This window comes from Meles meles, chromosome 7, assembly GCF_922984935.1.
Source record: "Meles meles chromosome 7, mMelMel3.1 paternal haplotype, whole genome shotgun sequence".
Lineage (NCBI taxonomy): Eukaryota > Metazoa > Chordata > Mammalia > Carnivora > Mustelidae > Meles > Meles meles.
Genome location: NC_060072.1, coordinates 116,912,641 through 116,928,709, shown reverse-complemented (window position 1 = coordinate 116,928,709; position 16,069 = coordinate 116,912,641). Strand labels below are relative to the sequence as shown.

Sequence of the window (16,069 nt, the reverse complement as noted above, 5' to 3'; positions counted from 1 at the left end):
TGGACACAAGAGCCGATTGTGGAAGATGGGGGTTGTGGAAGAGGGAAGAACTGTCCTGGGCTGCTGATGGAGAGGATGGAGGTTGCTGAGGCATTTCTGGGTTCAGTTCCCAGCTTCACAAGTGGCAGGCAGCAGGGTGAGCACACCTGGAGACAGGGTATTAGCGTTGGGTGGGCAGATGCAGGGGAAGGACCCCAGGCAGATGCGCAGGACTGCATTGTTCAGGAAGTCCTTGAAGAGGTCCAGCCTATGGCCTGCTCTTCAAGCTCTTCCAATGATTTTTCTGAGACTCCAATTCTAAGTATTAAGTTCGTTTGTTTGTTTATGTTTAAAATAGCCACTGTGGTTCTGTTTGTGCAACTGAAGCTGACTCACCTACCCAGGATGTTGAAGGAATTAGAAAGAAAACCCTGATTACCTCAATGACTTCTGACGCACTATCCTTAAACCATGTGAAAATCTTTCTAATAGTGCTTTTTTTAAACTGTCAACTTTACTTGTTTATACACTTCTAAATATCCATGTAAATTAAATCTATTCTGAACACAAATTAAATGTCATGAGGCTTATTCATAAGTTGGATTCTGCTTCTTTGGATGGTTTACTTCATGGTCAAGCATGCTAAAATTCCAAGCTCATCTCAATGAGGAGACACTCCAACTTGATTCTTCATCAAATACAAAACGAAATAGTTTAGAAAAGTGAAATCTTTCCTGGAAGATTCTTCTCAGTTAAGGTACTCTAGGTGTTCTCTGTATTTTTTTTTTTTTTCCAGAAATGAACTACTAAAAATGAGTGTTTGTAGAAATGCAACAGGTAAAGAAATTTTAAAACAGGTACTTTCCCATAAATGCAAAAGATAAATCAATCAAACATCAAGCTATACTCACTTCCATATTAATATGTTATTAGTACAGTTCAACATACACATGGTGCTCAATTACTGCTGCATTGAAAAATATTAACTCATTCAATAGATGTTTACTGAGACTCTATAGATTCAGCAATGAAAATAACAAACACAGCTTAAAGCTCACTGAGTGAAAGGACAGAGATATAACAGAAAGGGATGATAAGGGCTCTGTAGGAATATAGGACAAAGAGCATTAAGACACAAATTGAAAAAACAGAATAAAGTTTATTCTTTTAGACTAAATAAATTAGGTCATGGACTGAACTAAATTGGCTCAAAGAAGAAAATGTTATTAAGACTAGGCAGTACACTTCCTTTCTCTAGGAAGAAAAAATTATCAATAGAGTAGTTAGACTATGGATTCTACCTTTATCCTTAAAAGTCCATAATGCTGTAATTTCTTTAATGTACTTCAGGAACCAATATGAACATCTGCTCACACATGTGTAAAACATCTTTGCAAGGACATGCAAAGGCTAATAAAGGGGACTGCCCCTGAAGAGGAAGAGGGTGACCAGGAGATAAAATAGGTGAGGGACTTTACGTATATACATTTCAAGTCAAAAAAGTCTTGTTAATCATAAATACATTATCTATTAAAAATGGGTACATAAATAAATACATAGCATGAATTTTACTATAAAATGCAAGGGCAATATAAAATAGGAAGTCATCTAAACTTCGAGGGAAAAGTTGACACGCACGCACACACACAAAGGGCCACAGAGAAGACGCGCTAGAAGCAAAGTACCCAGTCAGCAGCTGACATTCACCACTGACACGAAGAAGACACAAAACAGAAATGGTTACCTTCCTGTCACAGGTTTTAGGGCTACCAGCAGTGTTTTGCTTAAGGAAGCCAGCTGTTGTTGACCAGCGTGTGGGGTTTTTCCGTGAAGGCTCTTCAGAAGAAAAATTATTATCACTAATGGAAGTTGAAAGGCCAATTAAAGCTGGGTCACTGCTTCGTCGGACATGAAGAGGCATATCTATAAATACAAAAAAGCATTATATTTTTAAAAAAGTAACTCGTGTTTGAAAACGACATGTTAGGATAAAGGCAGTGAAATCCAAAAATCAGAGTAACACTTCAGGTGAGAGTGGGTCACCAGTCTATTATCCTAGTATTTTTAAATAAAATATCATACAGGGGCACCTGGGTGGTGCAGCTGACAGCGTGGGACTCATGTTTGGTTTTGGCTCAGGTTGTGATCTCAGGGTTGTGAGATCGAGCCCCACTCCTCTGAGCGAGGAGTCTGCTTGAGATTCTCTCTCCCTCTCTCCCTCTGCTCCTCGTGCTCATGCAAGCACGCGTGCTCTCTCTCTCAAATAAATAAATCTTTTAAAATATACATATTGTACATATTCTAAAATGTAAATAATGATGTGAGCCATGGAATGAATTCTATCTAACTTTTAGCTGTACTGGGATTAAAAATACACAATCTAAACTTCCTGGCTCATCTATTAAGGAATTCTGCTAAATAAGGTAATTATTTTGTTCAAAGAAGTACTATCTGAAAACGCAGAGCACAAACATCTCTTATCTTTAAGATAATGGCAATCTTGAAAGTAATATGCTAATATGCAGGTAGTGTCTGGCATATACTCACATACAGGATTCATGAAAGACAGTGTTTCGGCAACTGTATTCACATTAAAGAGGAACCTGTTTGCAACTGCTCTCACACAATCATTAACAAACTCAGGTGAGTATTTGTATAAATAGCCCTGAGCATATCTGAACAGATACAATCATTGGTAAAGGAGAGAAGGACCAGAACTATAAAACCAGACCTAAGAACAAAAGCACATGAGTCTGTTAACACTGAAAATCAAAACCTAAAACTCCACTCATCAACTAAGCAAAATCACTCAAAAACGTAATAAATATAAGACAAAAAACTTAGATTATGTTAGAGACAGCCTGTTTTTAAAAACTAGAAGGCAAGGTATGTGTTTCTTTAAAAATCTCTAACAGGGGTGCCTGGGTGGTTCAGTCACTTAAGCATCAGACTTCTGGTTTTGGCTCAGGTCACCATTTCAGGGTCATGAGACTAATCTCCACCCTCACCCCCGTGGGGCTCTGCCCTGGGTGTGGAGCCTGCTTAAAATTCTCTCCCTCAGCCCCTCCCCCAACTCTCTCCCTCTCTAATAAATACATGAATAAATAGTCTCTAACAAAACAGCTTTAAGGGTGAAATAAATCCATCACTTACTCCATGAAAAACATTTTTGGAATACTGATGCATTAACGGTATGGGCATACAGATCCTAGAGGACGCTCAACTGAAAACAGACTCTACACACTGAAGGTGATATTTAAACCACTGCTACTCCAATAGTCTGAAAGATGTTAAAGCAAATTAGAAATGATCAGAGGAAACAGAAGCATATAAATATAATATTGCTTTTAGCATGTGCTTCTACATCATAAGGATTTGATAGTAAGAGAGCCTGAGAAACACTACCAGAAAAAAAATATGCTGAACATTTAATATTGTTAGTAGTTACCTTAATTTCCTGGGAGAAACACACACATGAAAATTATACAGAAGAAACAGTGCCAATTTTTAAGTGTAAGCAAAAAACTCATGGGTGCCTGGGTGGCTCAGTGTTAAGCCTCTGCTTTCGGCACAGGTCAGGATCTCAGGGTCCTGGGATTGAGCCCCTCATCTAGGCTCTCTGTTCAGCAGGGAGCCTGCTTCCCCCTCTGTTTCTGCCTGCCTCTCTGCATACTTGTGATCTCTCTGTCAAATAAATAAATTAAATCTTAAAAAAAAAAAAAACTCGTGATGCCCCTACCGCTTATATAGTGCACCCAAAAATAAAACACACCAAGAACTATATAGTCACTCTCAAAACAAGTTCACAAAAATATACATCTATGTGTGTTAACACTTCAATGCTCTTGCTATAAAAAAGACTTCCCTCCCAAATAATAAAATTGTTCCCAGATTCATCAAATCAAAAATGTTAGCAGAAAACCAAAAAAAGGAGGGGAAGAATAAAACAATTCTGGCCAATTGTAATACTGCTTCTTGGATATGAGTTCTGTTGCTTTCCAATTACTGGGCTGTTAATTATTTAGTGGTTAAGGAACTCGGCACACTTCAGTTTCTATGTATGCGTGTATGCATCTGCGTGTATGTGTGTGTGTGGGTGCACCCATGTGTAAGCATGCATGTGTGCATCTGTGTGTAAATCTAAAAGAAGCACTACTCGCAAGAGATGGTCTCTAAAAAGTGGTACAGAAGTACTGACCACAATAAAACAATCAGATAAAAGTACTTCAACCCCAAATTAAATCCAGGAACTATAAAATTTCACTGAATTTGCTTAGACAAAAGAAGACGCTTGCTTTTGAAAAATTTTCCCCCAAGAAATAAATTGCATCCAGGATGCATCTTCTGATGGGACATGGTCACTGTGTTAATCTGTTCATCAGAAACAGACAAAAATAATTAGCCTTTTACCTCTTGTATCTGTAACTTGAAACTGCAGATGTGGGGAGGAGAGGGGATTAGAAAGGGGCTACGGTGCAGCAAAGACTGCAGACCCTGTGGCCGGAGCCTTCTGGCTAGATGTGGGGCACTGTCCAGGGCAGCGTGTACAGGACCTGAGGTATGATAGATGTCCCAGATGAGGCGCTATCAGCGGCCCTTCCTGTCAGTTCTTCACACATTACACTTTCCGTTTTCATTTCATTCTGTTTTCATTTGAGGGATGTCCATAAAAGGAAACACTACAGTCTGGATCTTCACTTGTAGTACCTAGTAACCAAGTACCCTGATGCAATTTCAAGGTCCTACATTTACATTTCTGTCCACAGTCACATTCAGGAAGGTGATTTGAGTCCCAAGCTACTAAGAAAGTAACAGAACTCAATTTAAAAAGTAAACAATGTGGTCTTCATAAAAGAATGCCAAATGGTATCATGATGATCTTGAAATCAAGGTTTTCTTGCAATTCATTGCGCTCTAAGAAATGAATCCTAGTGCACACCAGCAGCATCGCTAGGTCCCAACACAAAGTCTCCGGGCCACACGTTGTTGGCCTACACTCATGATGTGTGTGATTCAGACTCAGCAACACAATGATGGTGTGAGATGGGCATTTGTATTGGTTATAATTCCTTCTTGGTTTTATGGTTGCACGAAAACTGTAAGACATTTTTATCCAGTTTATACACACACCTAAGTAACCACCGATTTAACTTGGAATGATTGGAGTCTTTTTTTTTTAATGAGTCTCTACATCACATCACAACAGAGGAACATGTGACTCACCTCACAGATAAGTAAGCTGAGGCTCCGCAATTGACAGGAGCTCAGGGACAATTTCCTGGCGCCTGGGTCAGTGCTGACTAACTACCCAAATCATGAAAATAGTTCTATTAATCAGCAGGTCATTGAAAAATTCCATTTCTAGCTACTTGGAGACAGAAATGTGAGTCTCATTTTTATAAAAGGAAAAATGTTTGTTGTTTCCTAAGTAGAATTATATACAATGAGAAGTCATACACTGATTTTAATGAATAGCAACATTTGATTTTAGAGAGTTAAAAAATATTATATTAGTTATGCATACAGATTGAAACAACAGTCATCCCAATTTGAGAAGTGTTAAAGAAAAACCTCCTGGTTAAGTTTAAGTACAATATACAAGATAATAAAGAACACCCCAAAGGAGACCAGCCTAGACCAGTGCTTGTCAATTTTTGATCTCGGGACTCTCTGACTCTAAAATTTACCGAGGACCCTAAAGAGCTTTTGTTTGTGTGGCTTATAGCCATGGCTGTTTACCATGCCATGGAAGTGGAAATGAAAATAATTGGAAGTGGAAATGAAAATAATTTAAATATTTATTCCTTAATTCATTTTTAACTTAATAATAATAAACCCATTTACATGTTAACATAACAGAATTTTAGAAAACTTTATTTTATAAAACAAAGTTTATTTGCTGGGAGAGCAGCACTGTTTTCCATTTTGCTTGTAGATGACATCTGGATTCTCATCGCTGCTTCTGATTTCAACGTGCTGCCGCATGACAAGCATACAAAGAAAAAAAGTACTCCACAAATATTTAGCTGCAATAGTATTTTAATAATCTTTCCCAAACTGGAGATACTCTTCTTTGATACCACACCAAAACTTGACAGATGAGAGTTTCTCAAAGGTTAGCTGCAAGATGGAATGTAAACTTCTCATTCTTTGTACATTAAAATCTCCTTGTCTGTCTTAAACTTTGGATCTTCTACTCATGAAAAAATTCTGTAACATTAGCTATTTGGAATATATTATTGGCTTATACCGCTCTTACAAAGGCTGATCTATTTCTTCATATCAGAAAATCACATATGTGAATATCACTATCCATTTCATGACGAAAGTCATTAAGTGGTGGGAGAATTTATGTTTTCCAAAATCTAATTTTCACTAGAAGCCTTGCGTGTTTTCTTTGGCAATAAATACTGTCCGTTATTTGCCATGTAGCAACAGGCTCACTTCATTCATTTTCTGGAAACTCTGCCAGACACCAAAGTCTGAAGAACCACAGTTTTCTGTCCTTTTTCAAAAAAATACAAAGAGGAAAAGTAACACTTGGTGTCCCACTAAAAAAAAGGGGCTGGCTCCACTTACAACACACACCCGTCACATAGACGTTTTTCTCAAGACAATCTCTGCTCTTTGATACGTACAAATATTTTATGCCTACCCGCCATTTTAATCACACAAAATATTAAACCAGATACTCAAAGGCCAGTGTGTAATAAAACAATCATTTTTGCTGTTTTATCAAGGACAACAGATGGAAATGGCTTGTGTTTCAAAGTGTGAGTAAAGTGCTGGGTAACAAATACATTTGGTGCCAATGTCCTCACTGGTGCAAGGGGCCTGCATTTTACCCATCGGTGCCTAAGCACCACTGGTGCAGAGGATCAACAGTGAAAAGCACAGCATGTATCTGGTAATATTCTGAAAACAGTTGTGCCCTAAGAGCCTCCATGAAATGATCTGAGTGGTTCCCAAGGGCCCAGGACATTTAAAAAACACTGGTCTAGACCAGTGGACAGCTGGCGTGTCACTGTCTACTCCAGGCCTCAGGCTCCTCATCTAGCAAGACCACAGGTGGCACTGATGGGGCCAGAAATTTTTCTGATGCTAAAAAAATGTGTGATTCTACATAGGTTTACCTGTATCGGTGACCCCTACCAAGCACAAGCCTCGTCCTAACAGAACTTATAATAATTTCTGAAAAACGAATTAGAGAAAATACAAAAGTATTTCAGAAAAGTATCAAAAGCCATCGTCAGGTGCCTCTAGACAGTTTATTTTTTTATTTTTTTTAAACAGTTCAAAGTATTACAAGCAACATGGGAGAAAGAAAATACCCGAATGGTATTTTCCATTTCTTTCGAATGGTGGGGAAGCAGCCATAAAAGGCATGCGGTCTTTTGACAAGCTACACCTAACTTTAAAGGAGACCACTATAAATGCGTGGCCTTGTCAACAGAACCCATCATAAAGTACAACTGCCTGGTTCTTCAGACGGGTTTCCCACCTTTCACCGTCCTGATAAGACATATACTGTAAAAAGAACACAATTCTATCTTGGCCTCCGAGGAAAATAATACAAATAGAGCCTTTTCCTCCATGGTTGGCCCATGACCTATTTTAGCATTCTGACATGCTGGTGTAATCTGTGTTCTTTACAGTAAATAGAAATAATAGAAGCTTCTTGTTTAAGGTAATGCGGTCATTATTATTACAATTCCTCATCCTCAATTTGAGGAAAATCGATGCATTTAAAAACATGAGAATAAAACTTTCTCCATAATCTTCTGATTTATTTAATATATAGATCTGCTAAGTACATCCTCTGAAATATTAAAAAGAAAATTCAAAGACGAGGATCTTCAATAATTAAGCTGCTGGTTGGAGCGCACGGGGACTGGTGCGATGTCGCTGGGTCCGGACGAGTGGAGACTGTTTGATGTGTGCATTCCTTTGAAGAGTGGATAAAACAGCAATAAACCCTCATCACAAGATTTCAAATTCCCTGTGTCACTAATGCACTGTAAATACTGATTTGCCTCTCTAGGTAAGGTGCCTTTTAAATAAGTGGAAAATGGCAAATCTAATAATGAATTAGAGCAAATACTAAAAGGGCAGATATATACATTTTTAACTGTTAAATATCACACCCCTACCCACTCCTCATCAGTTTTCCCATTTGCTTCTCTTCTTTTATTCTTCTAGTGATTTCTAAATTATTTAACCACTCACGGCAATGAATAAACCTTTTCCAAGAAGACGGGCATAAGCCATTAAGGTATTTCATCAAATCTAAAAATACTATGCAGTTACACAAGTTCTATTAGAACTTACGATGCACACAGCATAATTACTCTTGATGCAAAATGAAGACAGTCTCCCCGATCTTCAGGGCAATTACACATTTTCTAAAGACACATCTCAGAGGGAAGAGAACCAAGTTATTAACACATGCCATGGGGATAAAAACCTGTCATCAATATTGCAAAGCTGACCTTCCAATACATGTTGCCCTTTTTATAAAGGTGCTTCTCAGTGTTTCACTGACTGAGGTGAAATCCCTGGAAGAAATGTGTGGAAGGCAAGGCACAAAGTAAGCTCTAAAAAACAGTGAATAACTCACAAGGATATAAAATGAGCTTTATCACCCTGCTATTAACTATCTTTTTATATAAGCAATAAATAAAGAATACCACAGCTGGAAGGTGCCCTAGAAAATAAACTGAAACATCACATTCACAGATGAGTGCACGGAGGCCCAGTGTGGCAGTATAAGGGCTGGGTCAAAGGTCACCCTGCCGCTGGATGGCCCAGTTATTCCTCCAGAACTTGTTAATTGACTCCCTCTTCTCTGCAATTCGGCTATGACCATGCGGCTCTCCCGGGAGAACTGAGACGCGTCAAATCCGCAATATGCTTACACTTCACGAGAGATAACAGGTGATTCTGGGGGGAGGTTGAGTTTGAAACCCATTTCTATAGATAACAACGTGTTTTCAATGGTCCCACTGAATCTTAGACACAAGAAGGGAAAAGTATGTCAATGTCATCTGAATGTTTCCAAAGAAAAAAAAAAGAATGTTCCCAAGGCACACTGAATTCGTAACATCAGAATTCTCACTTGGACACTGGTAATACAACCACTGTGATCAAAAACCCTCCAAATACTCATAGGAGTACAAATGGAGAAATCGGAGCCAGGTAGATGGGTCATATCAATGTTCATATTGGTGTGATACAATACTACGGTTCTTCAAAATCCTACCGTTGAGGGAAATACACAAAGAATCTCTGAATTACGTCTCACAACTGCATATGATTCTGCAATTATCCAAATTAAATGATACAAACATACATACATAATACATACATACATACATACATACATACATATGCAAACAAGCCAGCCAGCCAGCCAGCCAGCCAGCCCTCCCAAGAGTTAAACAGAAAATCCCAGGACAGAGGCCTCAATGTCAAGGCCGGCAGCAATCGGGACTTAAGAATCTTCCTAACACTATTTCCGAGAATACTCTTCTTAGCCCAGGGCTCAGCCACCACGCACACCCTGCACGCCCTGTTGGCCACCCCACACGGACGGCTCCTCCAACACACGCCACTGTGCGATACCTCTGTCCCTCACCAATGTCACTAACTTAGACTGCCCAGCACCTGCCCTCCCTCCCAACCACATCCCCACTGCTCAGTGTCCTAACTCCTCAAATCCATCACATCCAGCGTCGGTGGCCCAGAAGCAAAACAGCTGGCTGATTCCGAAAGGGGTCAGTGAGGAAAATCTAAAGGACGGACTGTTCACAAATATATGGCAGAACTAAGGAAGAGCAGCAAGGGGTCAAGTAATCGTGAGGCTTTCAGCTCCCCAAGGCAAGGGGAAATGTGGCTTTCACTCTGAGGACACAGCTCCCAGCAAACCACACCTGGATGGTAAAGAGCCCAGGTGAGAGGCCTGACCCCTCTCTTCCCACACTCTGTCAGTGCCCGGAAGGCGCACACCCACCTGAACCCTGAGGCATGAGCAGGAGAGCCTGGAGCCTGACCCATACAGCAGGAGCGGCTGGCCCAGTCAGCCAGAATGGACGCGAGCAGCACAACAAAGCTCTGTAGCCCGGGATGCTAGTGGAAGTCCTCCGCCCTCCCTCTTCCATTGCACTCTGTCTCCACCTCTAATGGTATCCGCCAGCTACTTAACCAGAGGACAAGTGTGTACCCCATTCACTGTAACTGTCCTTCCTCCCTTCCTCCCAACACACACACACACACACACACACACACACACAGAACCTCCCAAAGCAGGAACTACAATTTTTTTAAGTTGGTTCAAATACATCAGTCAGGAACAAAAATCTTCCCCATGGCTAAAGATGCAACCCAGGGGTTCCTTAGTTGTTGTCTTCGAGGGTAGGAGAGAGGACAGTGAGGGTGTTTAAGAAACAGGTCAGACGTAAAAAGCCTTTCATGTTTACCTTTCTGCATCCTGAAGGAGAGGGTAGGTCCTAGCCAGAGGTAAATAACCAGCAGCTTATAAAAATATGCACTGGCTACTGAGTCCTGTATATAAAGACTTAGCGTGCCCAAACCCTTTGCAAAGGCAGTTACAGCTCAGGGAAAATGGTCAGTTGATGCCAGAATCCTGAGCACCTGCCAGGAGCCCATCAGGGAATGTTCAGGCCAGCCCAAAGAGCAGAGAAAAAGCAAAGCTTCACAGGGTGATCTTTCCCCTTTCATCTAATTTTGGTGTCCCTTTCTCGTTTTGCTCTGGCAGGTGTAATGTCTGGCGACTTCAATCAACAAACACGTGTGAGCCTCTACCAGACACTACTCTTCTAGAGATTCTGAAAAATAATGACTATGGAGCCAAGGGGTTTTTGAGAGTCATTTATTGTGGAAAAATCACTCCAAGTGAATCCCACTCTGAACATTCAAAAGGGAACAAATACTCTAGCAGACCACCACCTGTCCCGTGATAAAAAGACGCTAGTAAGAGGACGAAAGTCAAGGTAAGAAGGTGATCTATACAACAAGGTGCCCGGATGAACATAACCACAGGGGGTAGGAAACTATGTGAACAGCGGGCACCAAAGACTTTCTTTGGGAGAACAGTGTGGCTTCCTTCCACTTGGAGCTTCTTTTTGCACTTTCAGAAAAATACCTCAATGAGCAACAATGGGACTGGAGTCGAGAATACGAGAATGAGCTAGGAAGAAACAATGAGAGAAAAAGACAGACAGAGAGCAGGAGTGTGCACCCAAAAGCACACACGTGGGCTAGAGCTAGCTGAGCTGCCTTCCTTCAAGCATGAACAAGATATTTAGAGATGATTTTTTAAAAAAAAGAAAAGAAAAAGGGGGAGGGGAGCTTCTAGGTTATTGTTACAGATAATGTTCTCCCTCGCAGTAGTGTGCAGAGGAGTGTCTGTGTCCTCTATTGTCATACATCCAATAGCCCCGACTAGAGGCTGAGTTCCATGAGAGACCTCGACAAACAATCTTTGATAAAGAAGAGCCGACTGCTTCCTCTCTCCCTTTTTCTTTAACACATTATTATTAGCTTCCTCCCCACCAGTCCAGTAATACAGCTTTTGACAGAGAGCACCAGAAACCCCCTCCTCTTTATCAACGCCTCCCCAGGGGGCTCACAGTGTGCAGACCGGAGCTGGCCTCTGCCATGCCCCAGAGAAGGCAAATTATCCAGCCCTTTAGAGCATGCTCCCGGGGCTCAGGAACAGAGCTCTACCAAAACACCTAAGAGGGGAATCTTTCCTAAGAGCACCAGCAAAGACTTCAGAAGAGAAGGCACAGCTCCATTGTCCCTGTTGTCCTTTTAGATTCTCTTTGTGTCTCCTCTCTTAGAAAGCCTCTGACCAATTCTTCAGGAGTGAGGTGTTTCTTTTATGGCCTTCCGGTTCCTACCCTTGCACTTGCCACACTGTTTCATTAGAAGTTTTAGGATCTGCCTCCCCATCAGCACAGAGCTCCCAGAGAACACTACGGCACTCTTCACTGTCACAGCCCTTAAACAGACATTTGCGGAATCAACCGCAATGAAGGAAGAGGACATCAAAGATGAAGGTTTTGGTTTGTCAGTGTGTGGTTTTGTTTTGGAGTGGCGATGCTGACGTCTGGCCAGTGAGATGAAGAGGAAAAAAGAAGACATGGACTCAGAGAAAACTGCAGAGGCAAAGGCCAGACCCCTAAATTCTAAAGAATTAAAAGGACTGGAAAAAAATCAGCATGGCTAAAGTGTAAAGTTAAAGATGTGAACGGAAAAGATAAAGCAAGAAAGGGAGACCTGGATGAACCAACACAGGGACCTCATTAATTTTAGAGCTTCCACCCCTACTTCCCAGCCCAGCAAAAGGCACTTAGGAAATGTCTGTTAAACTGTTACTGTATCTCTATCCTTTTCACTTTGATTGTCTTAAATATTTTAAGGGCAATCTTTTTAGTAAAGAAAAACAAATATCGGATGGCCAGGGAAGACCAAAAAAAAAAGTTTTTTGCTCAAAAAGTTCAAAGAATTGCTGCTTCACATATCGGTAAAGAACACTGTAGCTAGGGGCGCCTGGGTGGCTCAGTGGGTTAAAGCCTCTGCCTTTCGCTCAGGTCATGATCCCAGGGTCCTGGGATCGAGCCCCACATCGGGCTCCCTGCCAAGCAGGGAGCTTCCTCCTCTCTCTCTCTCTGCCTGCCTCTCTCCCTACTTGTGATCTCTATCTGTCAAATAAATAAATAAAATCTTCAAAAAAAAGAACACTGTAGCTAGAAATCCCATTGACATTTTAGGGTTTTCTTCCGGTTTTTGTTTGTTTGTTTGTTTACTATCTACTTTGCATCACCATCTTTTGTGCAGTGTTTATTCCCCTATGAGTATGTGAGTACAAGCAAATCTAAATTAATTTTTCACACACAATTTTATATGTATATCTGCATCAAATCCGTCATATCCCTTTCACTTTACCAATCTAGGTCAACAATCATGTAATTAAATTTTGAAATTATCAACGTCATCTGACAAGTAATTTATCTTTCAAAAATGTATGTTGATTATTGATTGTGTCGAAGATTGTCTCTAAATGCCCTTCTCCTTGGGCATTTGTCTTCTATTATTTTATTAAGGATTTAAATTTCTCAAGAACTGTCAAGTTAACTTTTGATAAGCATTATTCTCCCATTCCTTTATTGTTCTAACCTTTATCCCGCAATACTATACAAAGGTGTCATATTCCCCGCCTCCCCCCTACAGGGGACTGGAGATTCATTTATTTCACTATCTGTTTTCTGTGACTTAAGGATGTAAACTTGTCTACCACATTTTTATACTTACTTCGCTAGCTCATTAGCCATCACCAACTACCTCACAAAGGCAACCCTCTTCTTAATTCTCAGGCATTAAACCTCCACTGGGGTCTCTATGCTTAATTTTCGTCATAAACAGAGTTTTCATCTTGAACTTGAATCTTCATGGTACTAAAAAACATTATATAAGCATGTACCAGAAGTCATTCATTCGAGACAAGGATCTCTTGAGGCCCTCGTCATATATGCTAGGCATTCTTCCAGCTGCTGGCATCAAATAAGCCCTCAACGACGTGAGATTTCGTGGTAAAAGAAGAGCAATGGGTAAATAAGTACAGAGGATGTCACAAGGCAATCAGCATCATGAAGACAAATGAAACAGAGCACAGGATTAGGGACTGCTGTACGTTGAAATGCTATTTGATACCGGGGAGTATGACAGAAACACTTGAAAAGTCTTCAAATAGCTCATTATCCACTTTTCTATCTTATGTGTTCCAGTTTCAGATTAATTTCTTACCACACAGCCTCGTACATACTGGTTATTAATAAAGCCATTTGGCACCAACTGGTTGCTCCAAGGCGGCAATAAGACTTCATGGCTCTGGAACATATGGCTACATGTCTGTTTATATTACCTTCAAAGTGCAGAGATCTTTCGTAGCTAATCTAATCCATTCAAGGAAAGAGTAATGTAAAAGTAAATACATCTTGATCATTTATAATAAACCAATTAAGTCTGTAACCACTAACATATATTGAGCATTTACTAGGGGTCATGCATGTGCTAAGAACCTTAATATATTAATTGATCATACCTCAGAACAAGCTACAAAATAGGTTCTATTACTATTTCCATTTTTTTGGTAGGGAAACTGGTGTTGCACGGGCAAGATATCCTGCTAAAGTTTACCTACTTAAGTTATTTATTTATTTATTTATTTGAGAGGAAAAGAGAGAGTATGCACACAAGCAGGGGGAAGAGGCAGAGGAAGAGGGAGAAGCAGACTCCCCACTGGGCAGGGAGCCAGACGTGGGACTTGATCCCAGGTCCCTGAGATCGAAACCAGAGCTGAAGGCAGATGCCCAACCAACTGAGACCCCCAGGGCCCCTGAAGTTAACCTGTTAATAAGGGGTAGAGACAAAATCCAAGCCTCAATAATCAGGCCACAGAGATCACTCTCCTCTCCAGAAAAGATGAAATCCTTAAAGACCAAGAACTTAAAGACAGGGGCTCTGATGTATTTGCAATTTTCTCACCAACATCTACCATCATGGTCATCTCATCAAGGGCCAGTAGTAAATGTCTATTAGCTGAATTCACTCACAAGGAACCTCAGAGCTGGGAGGGGAGTCATTAGTCAGAAGCCAGTGACTCATCAGATGCTGGGATCTTTGCAATCATCCTCCACAGGTAAAAAGAAAGGTCATGAGAAGGAGACAGGTTCCCTTTCACTAAGACTGGCAAACAACTGAGGCTTTTAACATCATCACAACTTATTTTATTTTTAGGAGATTTATGGGAAGGAGTTGGGCAGTAGCACACTGAAGGAGGGTATATCACAGAAACAGAGAGAGAGAAATTAAATGCTTCATATTCCATTTCTATGTAGGGAACAACTATCTGGATTAAACAGAAAGGCTTTGCAGTAAGAGTTCATTCAATCTACATCTTTACACAATGTGCCACTACACTTTTGGGAGTGAAAGGGGCTGTATGTTCACCAAAAACAGTCTTTTCTAATACTTAGTCAATTCAGGATAACACTATGTAGCATATGCTAAGCTCTCATTAAGAACTAACTCTCTCGGGGCACCTGGGTGGCTCAGTGGGTTAAAGCCTCTGCCTTCAGCTCAGGTCATGATCCCAGTGTCCTGGGATCGAGCCCCACATCGGGCTCTCTGCTTGGCAGGGAGCCTGCTTCCTCCTCTCTCTCTCTCTCTGCCTGCCTCTCTCCCTACTTGTGATCTCTATCTGTCAAATAAATAAATAAATAAATAAAAATCTTAAAAAAAAAAAAGAACTAACTCTCTTTCTCCACCAATACCCCTCCTCTATCTGACCTTAACCAAAGGTCCAAAATCCAGGTCAGTACTACAAGATCTCCCCATCCTCATCCCGCATTATGTGTACACCCTTTGAGTTTCTCAATCTCCACTGTTCATTAAAACAATCTGAGAATAAGGCTGGTTCCCCGGCCCCATGCAGAAATACTGAAAATTAGGTCTAGGATAAAGCCCAGGGATTTTGACAAGCTCTCTGGGCAATTCAAATATGCAGCCAAGACAGGAGTCGCTGCTCTAGCTAGACCGGAAAGTACTGCCTATAAGTCCTAAGAGATTTGTTAAAAATACAGATTCTGACTCAGTGGATGCAAGGGTGGGGCCTGAGATTTTGCATTCCATCAAGTTCTTAGATGATGCTCTGAAGTAGTGACGTCCCTATCTCTCACATCAAATACAGCCACCACCAGCTGTACTGGCTAAACTCAGTTCCTCAATCCCTGCTGCCTCATTTCAAGGATTCAGCAGCTACACGGGGTTCGTGGCTATCACAGTGTACAAACTCTGATCTCTCTGAATTTTTTTAAAATATTACACAATTTCATAAGGCTCTGAATTTTTTTAAGTTTTTTTTTTTTTAAGATTTATTTATTTTTAGAGAGAGAGCACGTGCATACTCATGAGCAAAGGGTGGGGGCAGAGGGAGAGAAAGAGAATCTCAAGCAGACTCTTCACTGAGCAAGAGCCCAACATGGGGTTAGATCTCACGACCCCGAGA

At 40.8% G+C, this 16,069-nt stretch overlaps 1 protein-coding gene across 19 annotated transcripts in view; it reads right to left on the bottom strand.

Moving 5' to 3' along the window:
• The window catches only part of PARD3 (par-3 family cell polarity regulator), a 666,688-nt gene that overhangs the window by 361,034 nt on the left and 289,585 nt on the right, over positions 1-16,069 (bottom strand). For all 19 annotated transcript variants that reach the window (XM_046011672.1, XM_046011682.1, XM_046011678.1 and 16 more), the window contains exon 4: positions 1,724-1,902. In XM_046011672.1, the coding sequence (XP_045867628.1) occupies positions 1,724-1,902 (179 nt within the window). The remainder of the gene's footprint in view (positions 1-1,723; positions 1,903-16,069) is intronic.